The sequence below is a fragment of the Balearica regulorum genome, chromosome 1 (genome assembly GCF_011004875.1).
Source record: "Balearica regulorum gibbericeps isolate bBalReg1 chromosome 1, bBalReg1.pri, whole genome shotgun sequence".
Lineage (NCBI taxonomy): Eukaryota > Metazoa > Chordata > Aves > Gruiformes > Gruidae > Balearica > Balearica regulorum.
The window spans coordinates 206,843,118-206,865,626 of record NC_046184.1 but is presented as its reverse complement, the minus strand read 5'-3'; the positions used below and the strand labels follow the sequence as shown (position 1 = coordinate 206,865,626).

Sequence of the window (22,509 nt, the reverse complement as noted above, 5' to 3'; positions counted from 1 at the left end):
CTTCTAGTCCAGGTGCCCCTCTCTTTCTTACAGCGATACTATATGACACAGCACTGCAAGCCTTACTTATACGCCAACATATATGGCATCTGCACCTCCCCCCCCCATCTACAAGGTTTATTACCTCATTGCAGAAGACTAGATGAGTCTGACCAGCTCTGTTCTTGCTGAATCTGTACTAGCTATTACTCATATCCTCCTTTTCTACATGTTTGCAAAGCTTTCAATTGTTCCAGCGCTTCCAAGGATGGAATTAACAATGACTGGGAAATCACTTCCTAACTCTTCTTTCTCTCCTTGTCTTAAAGACTGGTGCTCTGCTTGCCATGCCCAACCTTTGGAAACCTCTCTGTGGTCTGTGCTGTGTAAGTCAGTGCATGGCTCACCTGTACTGTGAGCAGTGAGCACAGTTCTGAGGTTCCCTGGAGAAGTACCAGGCAAGGGAGGCAAAGGTGACCGAGGGACAGAGCAACTTCTATGAAAGCAGACACTGAGTAAACTACAACTTGATGATGTGGGAAAGAGATGCTTGAAGGAGGATACGGTAGAAGTACAAGAATTATGAATGACATAGAAGTAAATAAGTGCAAGAGACACATGGACGTACTGGAGATAGTCTAGCAATGGGCCACAAGGATGATGAAGGGACTGGAGCATCTCTCCTGTTAGAAAAGGCTGAGAGAGCTGGGACTGTTCAGCCTGGAGAAGAGAAGGCTCAAGGCGATCTCATTGATGTCTATAAATATCTGTAGGGAAGCTGTAGAGAGGCTCTTTTCAGTGGCACCCCGTGCCAGGACCGGAGGCAATGGGCACAAACTGAAACACAAGAGATTCCCTCTGAATATCAAGAAACACTTTTTTACCGTGAGGGTGATGGATCACTGGCACACGTTGCCCAGGGAGATGGTGGAGTCTCCCACCTCGGAGATACTCAAAAGCCGTCTGGATGTGGTCTTGGGCAACTGGCTCTAGGTGGTCCTGCTTGAGCAGGGGGGCTGAACCAGATGATCTCCAGAGGTCCTTTCTGACCTCAACCAGTCTGAGATTCTGTAAAATAAGGAAAGGCTTAAAACAACCCAAAGGAAGTATGTCTTCATACAGTGCACAATGACATTGTGCCACTCGCTGCCAAAGAATGTCCAGGGTGCCAAAAATATGAATGGGCTCAAAAAGTGAACAGAAAACATCATGGAAGAAAGGTCTCTGAAGGGCTGTCAAATCTGATGATGCAGCCACAACCTCCAGCTCAGGAAGGGAAATGGGATCACATACTACAGGAAACAGCATTTGTAGTTGTACTGTTCCTTGTATTTTTCTCTGCAGTCATCTACCAGAGGCCATGTCAGAGAGAGGGCACCAGGGGATCTTGGACTTTGGTATAATCCAGTGTGGTCCTTCTTGTATTTCCTTAGCTCCACAGTGACTAACCAGAAGGAAAAAACAAACCAAACCCACACCTCCTCTTCCTTTCCTTTCTTCATCTGTCTCTCCTCTCCCACAGCTTTGGTTGCTGGATTTCAGCAGATATGAATCAGACAGTGACTGTTGTGTTCCTTTTGTTCTGTAAATTATTAAAACAGAACATTTCACACTTGCTTTGTGGCCCAGCAGAGGAATGCTGCATTGTCTCCTTGGCAAGTCCGGAGGTGGAATTTCTGGCCGTGGAGAAAGTGAGGTCAGGGAGAGAAAAACTCTCCAAACAGGGAACATGTGCAGACTGCTTCGCTGTCTCTCCTGTGCTTGCATGTCTTCTCCCTGTCTTCCATTCCCTCATCCCTCCCCTCTTTTCCACCTCCTTCCTGCTTCACTGGCAATTTTTCTGCTTGCTGCTTTAAGATGATTTAGCTGAATATCAGAAAAAAGAAAGAAGATCGATTGAAAAATGCAAGGTGAAAGCGCCCAGCCCAGAAAGCCTCGGGTAAACTAATGAGAATGTGATGAAATGGAAAAATAATCTGAGAGTGTGGGGTATGAACCCCACCTTGCTGAAATCAAGATGAAAATGCTTATGTAGGAGATGCAATATCTCACTGGAAACCTCTAGGACCTGTGCCTCACATTTCCCGACAGCCGACCAGAGGAGGAATTAGCTGGCTGTGCTATTTATACCTGCACCATGGGTACGGTCAGTCTGCTGAAGGAGGCTCCCCACAACGACGAATCGCAGGAAACACTGCTTTTGTGATACTGTCTGCCTGGGGAATAAATACGCCCAGGAATGAAATCCCATTGGATAAATAAAAAGGAAAGGAAAGAAAAAGCCCTGGTCCCTGCCCTGTTTGTTGTTCCCACTGCTTCATTGCCATCCAGCTGTTTCTTTTTCTTTGTTGTCCTGACCTCATCCCGTACTGGAGTGAATCCAGAGAGCGAGTGCTCTGCTTAGCCATCTTCTGCCAGAAACCAGACAGGTCAAGTTATTAGAGAAAAATGAAAGCTCTTTTTGGCAGAACTGGAAAAACAGATGTGTGGAGATATTTCTGCTGCCTCCAAATACAATGCTGCCTGTTAAGTGCGTATCAGAGGGGTCCTGATAAATATGCACAGTTGTCATTGTGGAAATCTTAACAGTGGCTATTAATTTAGCAGGATGGGTTTCCGTGGGGCTCCCTGAGCCGCTGAGCTCACTGCCTGCCTGGTAGCGAGATTGCTTAAAAATCTTCTGCAGGTGTGGTTTAGAAAGTGCTGCTTCAGTGCTGCGAGAGGATTCGCCTCTGCTCAGTAGTTAGAGATGCTTCAGGGATGCTGAGGATGGGTAGCAGGGTCTCTGCAGGGCTGGTGGAGCCTGTGACTATCAAGAAGAGGTAGGATTATCTCCACTTGAGATAATGGTAAGGCCATCTTTCCTGTCAAAGGCTTTGCAGCTTTTACTTACTAAACTTACCTGGGTGAAGCTTTCTACACAGTGTATTCTGATTTATAGATTCAGCTCTTGCTGTGGTCTCAACATCGCACGGCGGTTACTCATGCCATCCCCAGTGGCGGTGGGCTCTGGTGTCACAGGCAGTGGCATTAACGGGGCTGTAACTCTCCGGCTGCCCATCAGCTGTCATTAAAAGCAGCAGCGACAGCAAGAAGTGAAACTGCATGCAGGCAGTTGGGATTGCCGCAGTGTCAGGTGGAGAGGGACAATAATTTGTTTGCTTGCAGCATTGGGAATCTGTGGGATTACACGCATGGGTGGGTGCAAATGCAACGACTGTCGAAACCCGGCTGCACTTGCAGGTTGGGATGGCTGCGTCCCTTCTGCACAGCCTCAGCGGTCCAGCCCTGGGTCTGGTGGTAGCAACCGCTCAGAGCTCCCCAGCTGCCAGGGATTCGGGGTGGCGCAGGGATGCTGAGTGATCCATGGGGATGCAAATGGCTGAGCCAGGAAATGCTTCTCCCTTCCCACATAGCTCGCTGAAATGCATGGGAAATCCATGAGAGGTGTTTATTTTCTATGGCATGGTATAATAGACCTGTCCTTCCAGCTCGTGGATTATGTGTGTCTGCTGGATCTGTAGTTACCAGGGAGAAGCTGGAGAGAGGTAGTGAAGCGAGATGGCACTGTCAGCTCCACTCTGCTGACCTGACAGCAGGAGCTGTGGTGGCACTTGGCCCCGGCTGAGCAGGTTAGGACCAAAAGGGGTGGAAGGATGAATTTCTCCAAATTCAGTGGGGGAATAACATAAAGAATATAAATATATATATAAATACAAAAATAGTGGACCTATTCCAAAATTAATTGGGGGAACAATATATATATAAATATATAAAAATATATATATATATATAAAATTAGTGGAGCTGCAAAGAGCTGCAAAGTGGAGAAGCGTGAGTGGTGGTTGCCTCACCCTTGCCCTCCTGGGCAGACACAGCTCCTCAGCGGTTGTTATCAGGTGTATCAAACCACAGAGGGATTAGAGAACTCCCTCTCCAATCTGCTATCCTCAGTTTATCAAATCAAAATAGAGTTGAACTGGAAAAAGACTTATAAAATCAATTGGAAACATGCACCAGAAAATGAATAAGGCAGAAAAAGGCTGTTTTCCTTGGAAATATAACAGCATGGTTCATGAGGTCCTTGCGATGCTACTGAAAGACAAGAGAGCAGATAATCCTTTTTCTTGATGTATTTGTTCATCTAGCAGTGAAATCATCACTGACCATCACGCAGCAGTACGTGAAAGGGGAGCATAGACTGTGGGGCCAGAATGAGAAACTAAATAAGCCCTTGGACAGGCTGGGTCTGCTTGGCTGATTCCACTGGATTGCACCGGAATTGCTCAGACCCCCACAACACAGACCATGTTGAAGCACAATAACCAAAATAATGTGCCCCATTTTGCCCAACCAAATGATAAAGCTGGAGCATGACAAAAAGCAGTGCTTGAATTGCCATTTTGAACTGGGCTCGGCGAGCAGTGCCCTCACCCAACTTCATCCACGGCTGTGAACAGGCACCTGACAAGCTGAGGGCAAAATTTCACCTTCATCTACAGCTGAGCAGGTTCATGGTTCACCTGTGTCTATAAGTAAAGCCAACATATTAATCTCCAGGGGAGGTAGGAGAGAGCAGCTATACAATCCGAAAATGACAGGCCAGTTCCTCCAGGGGACCAAGGTGTCTAACTCTATCATCAAGGTTCCCCATGACTTTGGAGAGAATTTAGGCATTCAAAACCCTGAATTTGGGATTAATTTGCTCTGAGATACTCAGGGCATCGGCAGGAGGCAAGGGAAAGTAACATCCCTCACTTGTCCAAGTCTGGTACCCTCAGCACTAGACCGTGTTTTTTCCCCTGAGGCGGCCAAGGACGTGACAGTGCCCTTGCCTCCCCCTCAAACTGTGTGTTTGCAATTCTCTGCTCTCCTGCTTGAGCGTAACCCCAGCCTGTATTAGGTGACCTCAGGGAGACAGCTAATGGCTGCATCAGTTTCAAAGCTTCAGAGAGACACTAGCAGGGACAGCACCCGACTGTCACCTCATCTTGCACACCAACACAGAGGGAAGGGCACCTCTGAGGTGGGAAATGTAGTTCTGCAGCAACTGCTGCCGTAGGAGATGTGTGGATGTGGGAACCAAGGAACCCAATTTCACCATCAATATTTTTTTCCTCCTTTGCCCCTTTCCCTTTTCCTCCCCTTGCCTATAGTTTCCCCTAAGCAACATCCAAACTCCAAGCAAAGCTGGGTTTTGCGGTTCGAAAAAGCAATGCCTCAGACCGATGTGATTCACAGCACGCTCCCACCACCTGGAGCTGCCGGGAGTCCCCGCTGCATCCATCCAGCCCTGCGGCCATGGCACCGGGCCAGCTCCCGTCTTGCCGTGCCCCCTTACAGGGCTGGGGTGGCACAGCGCACGTTCCTCTTCAGCCTGTGCGGCATTTCCATCTGCTTTTACCCCTTCGGTGCCGTATTTTGGGAGGGAGACCCAACTTTGAGGCCTGAAAATCTTGTCTGTGTATTGAGAGCTGGGAGAAACGCGTGCAAATGAAAAGGATAATCCCAGTATCACTGGGCATCTTGTTGGACTGAAGGACGTTGGAGCAATGAGATGGGGAAACCCAAGCAGCGTGCTGGCAGTGCCAGTCATCTGAAGAGAGGTCTGCCCTGCGGGACAGTGCTGGGAAAAGGATGCAGAGGGACTGCTGAACCCAATCTGTGCCCACCTGGCCCCAAGGAGGGGAATGAAGCACAGTGCAAACATCTGAGGAGCTCTGCTGTGCTGTCCCCATGCCAGACCTCGGCAGCAGGGCTGGGGTGGGCTGGGGAGATGGAGCGGTGGCTCCAACGTGCATCTGCTGCTCGTGTGAAAATGCGTGATGAAGCGGGAGGGCAGCGGAGCAAAGGGGCTGCATTTAAGAACGGGGGTGCCCCCGTTCAGCCCACTCGCTCCCCAGACAGACACCCACTCCTCACCTGCGGGGGAAGCGGCTGGAGCCCCGGCAGAGGGACGCTGCTGGGGTTAACGCACGGGCTTGGGACTCGGGGTAACTCCTATCAACTGCACATTGCCTGCAGGCTTGGGGTGGGATCCGGGGAGCCCGCGTTTCTATCTAGGGTAGGATTTAGGGCCCGCGCATCCCCAAGCGTGAGGTGGGGAGGCCGCGCTGCCACACCGCTCACCCCTGGGCGCATCCAGGAGTCTTCAGCGGCTCCGTTTGGGGCTGCGAAGCTCCAGCAAAGCCCGTGGCCCAGCCCGAGTGCCCGGGCTCCCCCGCAGCCCTGGAGAGAAGCACAGCCGTCCACCTCCCCCAGGGCCCCTGCCCGGGCCGTGCTCCGCGGCCGCCCCCCCCCGCGCCCCGCCGCGGGGGAGGTGCAGGGGCCCCGCCCCCGGTCTCACCCCCGCCCCCGGTCTCACCCCCGCCCCCGGTCTCACCCCCGCCCCCGGTCTCACCCCCGCCCCCGGTCTCACCCCCGCCCCGCCTCCGGCGGTAGATCCCGCCCCGGCGGCTGGCCCCGCCCCCGCCGTGCTGCCGGCCCCGCCCCGCCCCGGCCCGCGGCGGCCGGCGGTGAGCGCCTGGGGGCGGCGGGGAGCGGCGCGGATGGCCAAGGTGCTGCCGGGGGTGGCGGGGCGCGGAGCCGGAGGTAACGGCGGCGGGGGGTGTGCGTCTGTCCGCGCGGTGCGCGTGTCTGTGCATACGTGTGCGTGCGCCCGTGTGCCCGTGTGCACCCGTGTGCGTGGGGGTGCGTGTGTCTTTGTCCACGTGCGTACCGGCGGTTGCACCGGGGCGTGTACCGGTGTGTACGGGAGTGCCGGTGCGGGCTGTACCTGCTCGTACCCACCCGTGCGTGGAGCGAGCGCTGCGTGGAGCGCCGGGCCGGGCTCCCCGGGGACCTGCCCCGCCGCTCCCCGGGGACCTGCCCCGTAGCTCCCCCGGGAACCGACCCACCGCACCCCGGGGATGTGCCCCGCTGCTCCCTGGGGAGGTTGCGGGAAGGCCTGGGTAGCCCTCAGCAGGCTCCCGGACCCAGCACACCCTGCTACCCCCGGGCTGCGTGGAAACCCCACCCGGTGTGGGAGCGGGGGCGAGTTTCTCCTTCCCCCTCCCGCTGCACCGTTAGGGCCGAGCAGCCCAGCCCCGCCTGGCCGGCCGCGGGATACTCCATGTTTCTCCTCGCCCCGAACCCTCCCCAAGTATTTCTGCGAATTTTCTCCGCTCCGGAAAGGCAAAACCAGGCGGGTGTGCGAGCCCGGCGTTAGCACCGGAGCAGCCCCGGGTCCAACCGGGCTGTTTGCGGTTTATTTTGAAGGAGGAACGTGTCAGGCGTGGAGGGGGAGTCGCCCCCGGCTTTCCTTTCCCGGGAAAGAGCGAAGCGAGCGGCCGGGACCGCCGGGGGAATATTTCCAGCTGGACCCGGGGCGGCCGCTGGTGTTTCCGCAGCAGCGATCGCAGCGTGCCCGCGGGTCGCTCAGCGCCAGGCTGTCACCGCCGGTCCCGGCCCCGCCACCCGGTGGGGCGGGAGGCCTCGGAGGGTTGTGTGTGTCCGTGCGCGTCCGTCCCCGGCTCGGGAGCACCCCCGGGGTGGCGGCGGATCGCGTCCCGCTCCTCCGCCGAGCACGTCCCGCCGCGGGGTGCGTGGGGAGAGGCGAGCCGCGGGCAGGGTGACATGCAGGAAGGGCCTCCCACGCCGGGGGAGAGGGGTTTTTCACCTTGTTCTTGGGGGGGGTGGGGGGGTGGTGGTGAGGGGGAACTCTTATGTTAAACCTTCCTACCCCTGCAGGGAGAACAAAGATAAACTCCTGTTTAAAAAAAAAAAAAAAAAACCAAAACAAAACCCGACCCTACGTGAATTTAACCCGAATCCTCCTGCCAGGTTTTGTGATTCATGGTTTGAAATACAGGAAGGTCGCTGCTTGGTCTTTTTCCTCTTTCGATGGAAAGAGTTATTTGGGTTTTGGTTGGTTTTTTTTTTTTTTTTCCCCCTCTTTCCTGGTGCTGTGTGAACGTCCCGGCAGCGGGGAGCAGCTGCCTGGGGAGCAGCGCTGGGGCTGGGCAGCCGCCCGCCCGCCGGACACCCGGATCTGGCTGCTAAGGCATCTGCAAGGCCCTTACCGGGCACCCACAGGGCGGAGGTTTTGTCCTTTTTTGTATAAAAATAAGCCTTAAAAAGCCTTCTGAGAGAGGGGTGGCCAGGAAGATGAGGAGTCTCCTGATTTTTTCCTGTGCGCAGCTAGCTGGCAGTGCTGTTCCTGCTCACAGGTGTGCATGGATATATATTTTTTTATAAGTATATATTTACATGTATGTAGAGATATATAAAATATATGTAGATACATGTTTATATATTTTTATATATTTACATATATGTAGATATATATGACTACATCTATATTATATATAAATGTAAAATACACTATATTTATATAAAATATATATATATTTATATATATGTAGTCATTGCTAATGGCCAGAAAAGCTCTTAAAAGGGTCATGTAAGTACATTATCAAGAAATACCCAAGCAGTGAGGGCAGGGACTATGGGGTGGGTGAGAGCCCATAATAAAACCCTCTCCAGGGTTGTGCTGGGTGCTGCCGTGGCCCCGTGTGGAGTGGCCGCATCCTGCCCAGCCTTCTTCATCCCCAGTCCTGCCTGGAGCAGTGGTACGAGGGGATGAAGTCAGGGGGCTGGGCTTAGGTTGTTAAATAGGGAGGGACGTGCCCCCCAGAATTGCTGGGGCTGGGCACCCCAGTTTCCTCAGACTGTGTGGGGCCAGTGGGAGCCGCCGCCCCCCCCATCACCTGCGTGTCCCTCCTCCTGCTCCTCTCTCCTGATGTCCATCGCTCCCCTTTGGTCTCTGCCAGCATTTGCCAGGGGGAGCTTTGCTTTCCCTTTTCTTTTGGGAAGCGCTCGGCTGCTGGAGGAGGGCAGCTTCGGCCAACACAAGCACGTGCTGCCCCTCCGGAGCCCCGATGCCCGCAGGATCGGTGGTTGCTTCACTTTTTTCATTTCCACACACCTGTGGTGTCGCGGGTGGGCGCAGGGGCAGTTCCCGGGGTCCTGGTCGCGCACAGCGATCTGAACCAAACCCTGACACATTGGCAGCCTGGATGGAGGGACTGATGCACGGAGACAGCTCCGGTGCTCCTCGCAAGAGCTCCTCTCTGAGGAACCATCGGCACAGAGCTAGAGGCATTGCATTTCTCCAGCGCGGATGCACCGGAGGGGGTTTGTAGGGATGTGTGCGCGGCTGCCCAGCCGGACTCAGGGATGCACGTGGAGATTTCAGGATGACGTGCAGATGTTACTGCTGACCACTGCAGCTTTCCTTTGGGAAACAAAAGCCTGATCATCCCCTGTGCCATTTTTTAAACGCTGATAGGTGTATAACTTGCTTTAAAGGCCAGATCTGGTATAAATGTTATTTGGTGCTAAGGTGGGAGTACGTGCCTTGCTCAGCTTCCTTGTCCTGGAAACCATTAGGAGGATGGCTGCATGCTCGGGTTTTCGCACAGAGACTATCTGCTAATGTAATAGTCCCAGTGGAAACTTTAGTGTTCAGGAATATTTTGCGGATTTGGGAAAAATCCCAGGAGGATTTTTGGTTTCATACAGCAATTGCTTTTTGGCAGCTTTGGGATAGATGTAATCTGGTTCCCATTTGTGTCCTGAATTCTTAAATGGAACAGCCTGCCTTCGGCTCAGGGCAGAAGCAGAAATAGATGGAAGTAGATAGAAAATAATAGTAATAACAACAAGAACAACACCACCTCTATAAAAAAATCAGTTAGGGCAACTTTTTTATTGAAATGTTGTATTTAGGAAGTGTATCTGTTTGGTTTTGGTCCTTTAAGTGAGTTTTTCAGTAGGTGGGATGCTGCCTTGGGTGTAAATCTGCAGTAAATCTGTAGAAGCCGGTGAAATCACTCTGGATTTGGACAGTGCAGGTGAGAGCAGAGTTTTGCCGTGCAGTAAAGCCGATCCTCGGTGCAGCAGCAGGTCCTGCAGTATTTGCTGGCATGCCCGCTTGTCACTGCCTCTTGGTGGCCTTGCCACAGCCCCGGCACGTCCCACGGCACTCCGTCGCTGTGCCTTTCCCTACACACGTCTGTACCGCGTCTTGAAGTTGTAGTGGGTCCTTCTTGTGCAAAAGCCAGGCGACGATGGCTGGCATAGGTCGAGGCAGCACCTTTCGAGGAGCACGGTGAGAACAAGAGAATGCCGCATCTCAGGAAAACATAGCCAGGGATTAAATAATTGAGCAATACTTGGGATTTTCTACGCTGAACATATTGGTTAGCACAAATATAAATGTGCTTTAGAAAACAGTAACTCCAGTGATCAAGGCTCAGGCTGGAAAATAATGAAATTATTTTATTAATTCAATTAAATGAATAATTTAGTGCATTAAAATGCTTTTAGTAAAATTCAGTCTCCATTTAAGACCTAAGCCAACTGAAATAATTTAAAAACTGTTATTCCTCTGCCCTCCCTCCTCAATGTGTATGTTATGAGCAGATACTTCAGTGAAGTCGCTGCCAGGCTGAGGGATGGCACATGGGTCCCCTGGGGTGCCTGGAGGGCAGGAGGCTCTGGGGTCCCCTCCAGGGACCTGGTCTGGGCTCCTGCATCCCGCAGAGGCGGGGAGGCACTTCTTGGGGGGATTCCCTCCTCCGGGATGGCTACTTGGGTTGGGCAGGGGGTTCCTGCCAGTGATGTCCCTCCCCCTGCACCTGCGACCTGCATCATTTTGGGGCTGTTTTTGAGTTGCAGTGGAGGTGATGGCTCCACACCGTCAGCTGTTACCGTGATTTTCCCTGTTCTAAATCTGAGCTCAGCCATCTGGGAGCAGAAACTAAAGGCAATTATCTTGTTAGCGCTTCTGTGTATAATACCTTTATTAAATTTCTGCATTTTAAAAGTAGCTGAATATAAATTGTGTGTAATGATTTAATAATGGAAGGCCGATAATTTTAATATATATTCTGGTGGGAAGACGGTTTAATTTCTTTTTCCTTTAGACACGACACTTAAGAATAATGCAAAGGCTCCACTCAGTGTAGGGTTATCACAAGGAGTTCTTCACATGGATCAAATGAAGCACTGTGGATCCTTAGCCTATGGTTTGTTGCCTGTGCTAGAAAAAAAAGGAAAAGCTCTAGAAATCTGAAGATCCATACGATAGAGTTCAATGCCTGCATTTTCAGTTAGAGAGTACTGTACAGTCTTTGTACTATTTTTATTCTGTCCTTATCCCAGGCTCCTTTGTACCCTGCAAGTTTGTGGGAATGACTCAGGGAGAAAGCTATTTAACCTAAAGGACACCACTGGCAAAAAAATAGATGGATAAAGAGCGATGTCAGTGACTGCGAGCGGGAACCAAGCAGAATATTTGTGTATATCAGAAGAAGAGAATCCTGAACCCTCCTCTAAATGGGGGGGGGGGGGGGGGGGGGGAAATTCCTCTTCTTCAGATGCTGTTTGTTCAGTTCAAGAAGGGACTTTTATAATATGGTTGCTCGAAGTAACGAGGAACTAGACTGAATGATCCACAGTCCTAGGTCCTGTTTCACTTCTGGTTAATTAATGGAAGGGCTTAAATATCCAAGTGACATGGATCATGCCAGTGCTTTTCTGTAACCTGATCGTTTTTAAAGGCAGTAAGTACAGCAAAGTTAATCATAGCCTAAACTGCTGCTTTGCGAGTGTCTTTTCTGTATGTTGTAGCTGTTCGATTTATGATTATTTTTTTCCCAGTGGAGAAAAAAAAAAATCCTTCCCTAAGAATTTGTGTGATGAATTTTTATCTTGGAGCTTTTTTTATGGCTTGGAAATCAGAATTTATGGTGTAGTGAAAATGTCTGCAGATTCTTTGCTGTGCTGACAAGTGGTGCGGCTGTAGCAGAAGTGTTGTCTCGCTCGCAAGCTCCATGTCAGCCTTTGTATTTCACTCTTTTACCAAGAGTTTCTTCCCTTACTTTCAGCTCTGAATAGTACTTACCCTTTTATCTAGGAGCAGCAACGCTGACATGAGTCGTCATTGTGCCACTGGCACTTTGATCAAAGTAGAAATTTCAATTATTGATTCAATTCTTTGAATAAATTTGGGCTTGCTGCTTATTGTAGACTATTATAGCTGCAGAGGCAAATTTATAGCTTATAGGATAGAGAGGGTTTAAAAATGCACATTCTTATGCAAAAACTAGCGCAGCCACCTAAGGAACATGCATCCCTTCCTCTGTCGGGTTAATGCCCAGGTAACTGCTCGGTGCCTGAAGCTGCAATGAAAATACTCTGCCTACCTTCTGCTTCTCCTCCGGGGGTGAGCCTAGGATGGGGGGAAAAAACCAATGGATTGTTCTAACGTTATAAAACCTGTAACCATCTGAGATGAAAGAGCTGTGATGGGCACCGTTTGCCCCCACATGCCCACGCACCTGATTTCCATCGGGGAGGCACGGGCATCCATGGGGCTTCTCCCGGGCAGGCAGACTTGGCTCCGCTCTTCCCAGTATCCATCTGATCTCATGCCAGCTTTGGGAGCCACTTTCAAGGCGCCTTTGCTTTGCTTCACTCGTAGCTTTTTTGCTCGTCTGCTTTGTTTTTTGCTGAGGGGAAGCATATATGAAAATAAGCGTGTGGGGCTGAAGTTTCACAGAAAGTGTTCATCCCTGTAGGCAGTTAAATTTGGATGTGTCAGCACGATTCCTTGGGAGAGGTGGGATTTGGCTGCCTCCATTGCCTTTTCTCATTAGTCTTGCTGGTGCTTTCTTGGACGATGTACTTTTTGGAGAGTGAAATGACGGTACCCGAGCTGGGAGACTCCAGGAGCAGTTCCTGAGCAAGGGAATAGCACAACGTGGATCCCGGAGCTAATACTGGGATGAGGGTTTCTTTCCCCAGGACAGGGAGCTGTGGAGCGGGGGCTTGGTCTGGTGAATCCTGCCAGGCACAGGCGTGAGGTTTCTCCCAGCTCAGATGTGGCAGATCCCCGGCTTTCATGTGGGAAATGAGAGGTGCTGCTCGCTCACATCTGGTGTGCGTTACGTGGGTTGGATTTCTGTCCTGCAAGATGTTGCTCTGCTCCCGTGAAAATAATATTAGCGATGCTTGTTCAGTCCTCGCGGGACTCAGGAGCCCTGGCAGTGGATGTGAGGTTCCCAAGCAGAATTACGGGGTGCGAGGGTGAGGCGGCCACCCCAGAAGTGACCTAGAAAACTTCCACATCGACCGGGGAGCTGCCGGTGGGAAACAATCACCAACATCTGCCTGAGCTCCTGCACTTTGTTGGAGCCGGGGCTGCAAAGGAGTCCCAGCACCGCTGGAGGAGAGCTGCTGGAGGTACCAAGAACGCCCTTTGAGATGCTGTTGGAAGCAGTGTCTCCGCTTTTTGTACCTGAACTAAGAAGCGGGACACACAAGTTGTTTCTTTTCTGAGCCAAAGGAAACTCAAAGCTTCCTCCCAGCCTTGTGAGAGTGGCATGGCTGTGTGGCTGGGGTACGGCAATTCCCTCTTGAAACTGGGCTGATCCTTGGGAGAGAAACTAACATTCACAGGCCGGGATGTACATGGTGGGGCGTCCAGCCTCGATGGAGGGTCCCTGCACCTGTTGGAGGGCCTGATGGGTCCACCCTGGAGAATTCATGGCAGAGCCTTTGGGCAGCCCCTGGGACCCTGGAGCTCTTCGACCATACTTTCGTTATTTCCCTTAAATAATTATTTTTCTTTCTTGTTGATCTGAAATTTTTTTATGCAGCAGCAGGGCAGGGAAAATGTTTTAAATGTGGAATAAGGTATTTATACTCCTGTCTGGCTTGGCTATGAAACAGAAGGACAGATGTGGGCTTGGAAATGATGTCGTTTTTGTTCTGTCATTTTTGGACCTCCCTTACAAACCACGGCAGAGTTTATAGGAAAGTGTAAAGCTGCCTTACTTAGTTTTTAATTTCAGGTGATTGCTTTGGATGGTATTTGAAACACCTCGGTCTCTTTTGAACCACTTGGTCCGTAGGGTGCAAACTGGAAGAGGATTTTTTTGGAGGACAGCTCCGTGGTTTTGTTTGCCTGGGTAGCTTTTGGGTGGCAGAGGAGGAGACGTCCGTGCCAGCAGCGCGGGCTGTGCTGCAGGCAGTCGCAGAGCGGTACCTGGGCGGGCAGCGGGGTGTGATGCGGAAACTCATCACCCCAGCATTGCCTCGAGGTGTTGCCTCTAAATAGCAGCAAACTGTCTGGGCATTTTTGGTGTTTTACTGAAGGTGATAGTTGTAGTACAGTTTGGCTGTAAGAAAACCATCTTCTCCAAGTATTTTTTTGGGGAGGAAATCTGCTTCTTGGGGATGCTGTTACTACTCTAAAACTGTGGCTTTCCTGTAATGTCGCAGCAATGAGCTTCCTGTTAGGTTTTGCTTTAGATCCTTTTCAAAACCAGACTGAAACCACATCAGAAACAGGAAATATTTCAGTGTTGCTCCTCTGTCTCTGGGTCCTTGCTGACTGTCTGGTGTTAATCTTAGCAAATGATTCATTGAAATAGTTCTGAATCTTCAAATGAATTGCTGTGCTGTTTAGTAACCCTCCAGGACAATATGTCTGCTTCTGCACAGCGTAATGCATGTTTATCTTAAAAATAAAAAAAAAAAAAAAAAAGGAAAACAAATGAATTGGTGTCAGGCAATCACTTAAATGTGGGAGAGTCAATATTGATGCAGGAGTGAAGGCCTGGAGCAGCGGCCTAATTCAGCAAGGACTGACCCAGGCCAGAAAAGTAGTTATGTCTTACAGGGTTGGCTATAAAAGACCCCGTATGTATGGCAATAGAAGAGGTGATGCCTATGGACCGGGCTGGTACGCTGGGGCTGAGGGGACTGGCCTGGCTTTGGATGGGGCACCGCGGAGCTGCCTGCGGGCACCTGTGGAGGTGATGGGGTCAGCTCTTCTTGGCAGCGGCAGTGACAAAACATGGGGCAGCAGTCATAGTTTGTGGCGTGGGACATTTGGGCTGGATGTGGGTAGAAGGCCCTTCCCTGGGAACACGTCCTTGGAGGGGTGATGGTCTCCATCCTAGGTTGCCCTCAACCAGCTGCTTACCTGTGGCCCCTGAGCACCACTGCGCTGGCAGCAGGATACAGTTATAAGGATCAAAATTGCTTTTTGTGGTGAGCATCATAGAAGAATGAGGAGGTTTGGGGAAGGAGCAGGTGCCTGAGCACGGGAAGGGTGCCTTGCACCCAGGCAGAGCTGGGTATAGCAAACCCTTCCCCTCCAGACAGGTGAGCTGGAATTTGGGAGGCTCCAGAGACAGCAAGGGGGAAAAGAAAAAAGGCTCGTGCCTTGCTCCGAATGGGTCTTGAGGCTTAACCGAGCTTTCAGGTGGCACGCTATTGCCCGTGATCTGGATTTTGGCCACACACCAAGCACTGATCTTTCAGGAGCTGTTATCTGTTTTACACATAAATTGGCTTTCTGTGCCAGTTACAGCTGACATTTTATTAAAACCTACTGTGAATGAACATAAAACATAGTTACATCATTTTTAACATCATAAAACATCATTACATCATTTTAGGATGATAAAACATCAACACGGATACAGCAAAGTGCAGTGGTTTCTGCCTCAATCAGAGCTACTTGGTTTTGACTCCTGTATAACAGAGATGGGCAGCTGAGCAGTTTGGCAGATGCCAATATTTACTAGTCCTGATTTTAGTACAATATTGCTTTGCCACGGCCACCGCCGCCTAAGACAAGTGGTTAGGTGAGACTTTCTGCTCTTATCACAGATAAAACAGGTCTTTATTCTCCATTTTGCATCTTGGAAAATTTGAAACCATGACCCAAGTGTGCCTACAGACTCAAAACGCAGACGGCAAGTGTACAATTTTAGTAACTGTTTATTTCTTTTAAATTCTGTTTGGTGAGTGGAGGCTGAGCTGGTAGTTGCTGGCTATTCACGTCTCCTGTAATGCTTGAAATTGCTCGTCTTCCTTGGGTGTGCGAATTTTCTTTGTTTCACTCCAATCCACCTTTTATTCATAAAACACGCGTGGGCTCAACACTCCCCTGTTTCATTCAGGATTCCCAGTTCTGATGCAGGACTCTGTGTGTAGGAACAGCAAATGGTGTCTTTAATGTTATTCTGTACCAGAATAGGCTAATAATGTTGGAAATTAGGGTTCTTGAGATTTTTCTTGGGTCTGTATCGGCATCAGCACAAATTCCAGACCAGTCTACCATACTCATTTTCACAAACATACTCGGCTTAGATCTACTCAAGTGAGCAATCTTTCCCTCTTGCTCTCTAAATATAGATAACTGCCATACACATTCATGCATAATATGAATGGTACAGCGATGAATTCATTAACATTTCGCAGAAATGCCTATTTCCTCTCCTCTGGGCACAGAAGAAAATAGTATCTGCATCTTCATGCTTGTAGAGAGGATGGGCTGGATCCTGCTCTCCGCTACCCCCTTACTCCATGCAGGGGCGTGGGGTTAGTGATGCCATAAGGAGAGCAAAGCAACCTCTCTGTGTGATATTTGCCAGTGAACATGCAGTTAGCTGAGCATGAACCAAGAAGTCAAGATTAGTAAGTCCAGATCATCTGTGGCTGATGGTTTTTCCTGCAGAGCAGGGTGCTCGTGGTCCCTGTGCTCATGGGCTTCCTGCCCCACTGGGATGGATGAATAGATGTTCTGATGGGACAGATAGACGCTTCACTGGTGCCACTGCGAGCCCTCCACCTCCTGCTCAGGCAAGTCCCTTGGCAGTGGCTGGTGCTGTAGGTTGATGGCCATTCCCAAAGTCTAAAAACTATGGCAACTGGTGGTGTAAATGGAGAGTGATTCTGCTGTGCTCTCAGTGCACCAGGAGATGCTCACCTCCAAGGTTTGGACCTCAAAGAGCCTTCTCTTTACAAAAATGAGGTAGTGCTCAGAAAAATAAGTAGGAAGTGGAAAAATCATACAATTATATAACAGTGCAGGTTGGAAGAGACCTCAGAAGATCATCTGGTCCAGCCTTTTGTGGGAAGGGCAGCCTAGATGAGATTATCTATCAGCCTGTCCAGTTGCATCTGGAAAATCTCGAGTGATGGGGACTGTGCCATGTCACTGAGGAGGTTGTTGCAGTGAATGATTGTTCTCACTGTAAAGAATTTGTTTCTTATGTCAGGATAAAACCTCTCTTAGTGCAACTTGTACCTGTTGCCCATTATCTTCTCCATGTAGCTTCCTGTGAAGAGACAGCCTCTGTCCTCCTTGTAGCTGCCCTTTAAGTACTGGAACACTGTGATGAGGTGTCCTTCCCCAAGCCTTCTGTTCTCCAGGGAGAAAAGACCTAACTCCTTCAGCCTTTCCTCACAGGGCAGGTTCTACAGCCCTTTAATCATCTTCCTGGCCCTCATTTGGACCCTCTCCAGTCTGTCTGTGTCTTTCTTGAAATGTGGGGTCAAGCCAATGTCATTCCTGTCTTAACACTGCTGTGATGCATTTTGTATGAGCCTGTTAAAACAAGCACTGCTAGAGAAAGCCATCCCCAAGAGCAGATTTAGGATGAGCCTTGCTGCTTGCCAGGAGAGCTTGTTCCTGCTCACTGATTATGAAAGGGGCTGGGGTCCAGCCGTCGATGCCTGTGGGATGCTGGAGTTCAGGCGTGCGGCTCCTGTGCAGTCAGTCTGCCGGACACATTCCCATGGCCTTCCAGCTACATCCTCTCCTTACCATATTAAGAACATCTGGACAAAGTGATTTATAAACTCTCTCCCTTGATAGCATTGACTGTATTTTATATCTCAGTAATTTTCTGTGTTACTGAACTGTTATTCATGAGCAGATTTTGTGGTAAAGCCTTTCCCAGCCTTCAGCCCTACTGAATGTGTGGCTGGATCCTCACCTATCCTTCTTTCCTTCTTTTTACCCACTCTCTCTTGCAGTTTTACACTGGCTCTGTTAGCTTGATGTCCCGGGGCCGTGCCTTTATTTGTGAGCTTGTCACTGTCAGCTCTCACAAGCCAGGCTGTGCCAGCCTTGCTTTGTGTTTGGTCTGGGGACCTCAATGGCCAAGTTGGGTTGGTGCTTGAAGCAGGACTGATGTCTTGGTGACTGCCTCTTGTTCCTCAGAGCTAATGCGTTATTCGAGTGGTGAGGAGAGCAGATGTGGTTGGCTCAGTGGCCTCAGCTGGGCTTCTCAGGTACCTAACCATCCTCAGGAAAGCTTTTTGGACTTCTGTCATAAGTCATGTCTTTATATTTTGTCATTGAAGTGGTTTGTTTACTGACATCCCATTCTTTCTTGCAGGCTCCACATCTGTTTGTTATAAGCCTACTAGCCCAGTCCAGGTACTGGAAGACACTGGCTTTCTTTACCAGGATCACCAGTTGTTTGCTGGCAGGCATGAAGTTTCTCTGCTAACAGCTGAAGCCGTCAGTGCCAAAGAAAAAGCTGGTAAGTGTGTGGCTGCACTTCCATATGAACCCACTGCATTTACTTCCAGGTTTTTCTGGAAGCGTAAATTGAGCAATTTAGACCTTTTACAGAGAGTATTTACGGAGTTGAAGGCCATCCTCGGTAGAGTCAAGGGGGAGTTACCTTTGACTTGAGTGTTGTGACCTACCATCATTTGTCACCTGTGCTTGTGGAGGATGCAGCCTTTCTGCCTGTCCTTCAGCACGTGGTTGCTCTTCACTGCACAGCTGGACCGAGGTCCAGAGCTTTTTGTTGATGCAGGACCGCAGGCATCCTGTGGAGGGCTCATGGTGGTCGATTCTTTTGGACCTCACTAATAGGCAACTAAAGTACATCTCCCAAATATAAGGATGTTAACAGATGACTAGCACAGAGGTGAAAATCCTTCTGATGTGTGATTAAGAGCTGCCTTGACCATGTGACACTGGCTTTATTGACTTTCCTCAGGCTTATCTCAGGTGTAGTCTAACAACATAGGCTGTGAGCTTTCTGGTATGTTAGGGAGGCTTTTATTGCACATCTGCAAAAACGTCCACTGCGATAACATGAATAAAGCAGTAAGAGTTTGGTGTAACTGCAGGGACATATGAAGTAGATGGATACTTGGCCATTGTGCAGGCAGGTAGATGGAGATGTGTGTCCATGCATCTTGCTGGCTCAAACACTGGCCTGGGGAGCTGACAGACTCTCTGAAAGCTGGTGGCCAGACTGCAACCCCAGTGAGTCAAGCTGGCAGGCAAATGACGTTGTCTCAGGGGAAGCATGAGAAGTGTATTTTGAAGGGCAGGCGTGGAGTGAAACAACCTGGGAATCTTCTCTCCCCCTCGAGCCCCACAATCATCTTAAGGCTTTGCCACAAAAATGTTAGTGGAAATGACTTATTCTCATAGTTAAGAGTCAAAGGCTTTTCTTCCTCTGGGTTGTATATAAGTTATCCCATAGCACATGCAGTAACTGATGAAACTTCAGGGAAATACCAGACCTCAAGAGAAAGTTTGCTTTTAAACTACTTTCAAATACCAAAACCCGAATGTAAGTCCTTCTGATGAACTCCTCTGAGAATTGGAAATAGCAGGAGAGAGAGAGACAGAAAGTTGCCAAGAATGACCTCAAAAAACTGAACTGAAAACAGCACCTCCTTCTTGCCCAGGGCCATGGGAGGATTCTGTCCAGAGCTACAGGCTTATTCTCACTTTCATCCGCACTGGGGACTTTCAGGAGCACCCCTCTGGGCTCAGACACTGTTCAGGCAGACGTCTTACACCACTTTTAGGATGGGTGTAGGAGGAGGGCTCCAGGAGGGAGGGATCCCAGCCTCCCTGCTGTGATTATATACCATTAGATGCTTAGCTCTGGGCAAGCTCCACTGCGTATATAGTGCAAAAATGGTACCGTTGCCTCTGAATGACTTCAGTAGCCTGTGTTAGGGTTACGTAGCTGATCTGTCTGTGCTCTTTTTAAAATGCTGGCGTTACATCTATGACCGTAATGCCTTCCTTGTACTCTCCCAGACGACTTACAAAAGTTATATTGACTCCCTTAGAAATAGCGTTATTGGCCAGAAGGGAAATTGCAGTTTTATGGGAAGATGGCAGAGCACAGATTCCTCTTTAATTACACTTTTAGGACCCTTTTATTTTTAGCACCATTTCAGAGTTTTTCTGCAACACGTTCTGTGTTTTCTTTTATTGTGGCAGGCAGCGCACTTAGGAGGGCATTCAACTCATCTAACTTTGTCAAAAATGCAGCATCTCATTTAGTACTGCCACGCAGGCTGCCTCTGTAAGCCATGCAAGGCATCTCCAGGGGAGATTTACCCCATTTATATCTTAGAAAAAGACCGAATTTCCCTGTGACGCTGCCTGTCCATCTGTTGACTTGGGAGGGGGTTTAGAGCCGTGGGTATGGGGCACATGGAGAATTTGGAGAGGAGAGGACAGGAATATGTGTTTTGGGGTCACTGCAGACATAATTAGGGATGAGCTGGGGTGGGAGGGTGGGCAGGGAGCAGTGCCCTTCCTCCTTTGACTGCTTCCAGCCATGTCCCTTCTGCTTCCAGGGGGACCCTGGTAGGTCACAGCCATAGGGTGTAGCAGGGGAAAAAAGGGGGGGTGTCGGACCTCCCGGGCAGCAGAGCTAATGGCATCTCTCCCTCTCCCTGCCCAGCCGAGGAGGCCCTCTGCACCCTGCGCCCACCCAGCTTCCGCCGGGTCCCAGAGGCGGAGATGCGAGGGACGGAGGAGGTGGCAGCCGGCACCGTCCTGCAGCGCCTGATCCAGGAGCGGCTGAGGTATGGCAACCCCAGCGAAAACATGAACCTGCTGGCCATACAGCACCAGGCGACGGGCAGCGCCGGCCCCTCCAACAGCACTGCCAGCACTCTCTCTTCCGCAGAAAACCTCGTGCCCGAAGAGCCGCCAATGGTCCAGCCTTCGGGGCGGCAGGAACCGCAGGGGCAGGAGCACCAGGGGGACGGTGCTGCGATGGAGAAGCAGCCCCGGGCCCCGCAGCCCCCGCACGGCACCGAGGAGCTCCCCACCTACGAGGAGGCCAAGGCCCAGTCTCAGTTTTTCCGAGGCCAGCCACAGCCGACGGCCACTGCTGCCACGCCGGGTTTTTATGGCGCATCCGGCCAGAAGTCCAGGACGGAGGGGAGGCCGACGGTGAATCGGGCCAACAGCGGGCAGGCGCATAAGGACGAGGCACTGAAGGAGCTGAAGCAGGGCCACGTCCGCTCGCTGAGCGAAAGGATCATGCAGCTCTCACTGGAGAGGAACGGGGCCAAGCAGCAGCCCCCGGCCCCAGGGGGCGGAAAGGGCTTCAAGGCAGCCACGCCGCCCAACAAGGCCACGGACCCGCGGGGCCCGCCACCCGAGTACCCCTACAAAGGCAAGGCGGCGGCTCCCGGCAGCAAGGTGCAGGAGCACGGGCTCTTCTACGGTGAGCAGCCAGCACAGGATGTCCTCAAGGCCTCCTACGCTGCCCCCCAGCCTGCCCGGGGAGAGGTGGCCCTCGTCCGCTACCAGCCGCCCCCGGAGTACGGAGTCAGCAGGTAATGGCCGTCAAGGGGGGTGGAGGAGCTGGCTTCTGCAGGGCTTGGGCCTCACGTAGATGTGGCCCTGTGAGCTGCAGCCTCAGGCACGTGGTGGGGACATCACGGCCCGCACGGGACAGCTGGTGGTGGCACCTGCATCTCCAGGAGGGCTATATGAAGCGTATACACCACTTACGCCCTACTTAAATCTTCCCAGCAGAGCTCACGTGGGGCTTTCATGGTACCAGGCCCCTCGTGCCGGGCCTCCTTGCGAGCACGGGTTTATTCCAAGCGCATTAAAAATAATCTGGAGCGTTTGCTCATTGCGAGCTGATCTCCGTGAGTGGTGCAGGTCCTGCCCAGCACCCAGGCAGGTTTGCTGCCTTAGAGGCGATCCTGTGCTTTGGGAGCTCCTCTTTCCTTGCTGTACCTAAATACAAGTGTTTCTCTGTCTCATCCCTGTCTCTTTATCACCCGGACAGTATTTTGCTGGATTTGGAAGGCTGGTGTTGCCTGGTGTGATTGTGGGTGGTTTTCATGTTGCAAGCTGCCTGATTAGGTCTTTTCTGACCCCAAGATCCCCAAAGATTTTGTCGGCATCGACTGAAGTTGCATGCACTTACTTTGCCACAGCGCAGACACAGAGAAAAGATGGCGCAGCTGACCCGGCTCTTCCTTTCCAAAATTCATAAGACATGAAATGAGGGAGCAAGTGCTCTGCCTTTCTGTGTTTGCAAAAGTGACAGCTTTCGTGTCAAGACAGGGGGGAACTCGGAGCGTGGCTTTGACGAACGCTGCAAGGCAGTTGTGACAAGCGGAGGGCCCATGCTGAGCGCTGCTGGCCTTGCTCCAAATACACATGTGTTTTGATTACCAGCCTACCACTGTGAGCAGTTTGTGCAATTTTTTTGGAGGGAGATGATATTGTTAAGAGCTCTGAAAATCTCTGTTTATGCTAAGAAACAGCTATATGAACTTGAGGGCGATGGGGTTGAGCTGGGGCCATGCTCTGCCGTAGCCATTCGCGGTGCTAGCAAACTTCTCCAGCACCGAACAGATTCATCTCCACAGAAGAGGAGCTGG

At 50.9% G+C, this 22,509-nt stretch overlaps 1 protein-coding gene across 6 annotated transcripts in view; it reads left to right on the top strand.

Annotated features, from left to right (window-relative positions):
* The window catches only part of AMOTL1 (angiomotin like 1), a 71,010-nt gene that overhangs the window by 5,723 nt on the left and 42,778 nt on the right, over positions 1-22,509 (top strand). The window contains exons 1-3 of one of the 6 annotated variants that reach the window (XM_075742371.1): positions 6,464-6,570; positions 18,225-18,371; positions 20,559-21,444. In XM_075742371.1, coding sequence (XP_075598486.1) covers positions 6,528-6,570; positions 18,225-18,371; positions 20,559-21,444 — 1,076 coding nt within the window. In that variant the 5' untranslated portion in view covers positions 6,464-6,527. Of the gene's footprint in view, positions 1-6,463; positions 6,571-11,530; positions 11,586-17,603; positions 17,671-18,065; positions 18,118-18,224; positions 18,372-20,558; positions 21,445-22,509 lie in introns of those variants that run through there. The other 5 variants (XM_075742372.1, XM_075742369.1, XM_075742373.1 and 2 more) reach the window with 5 other exon arrangements.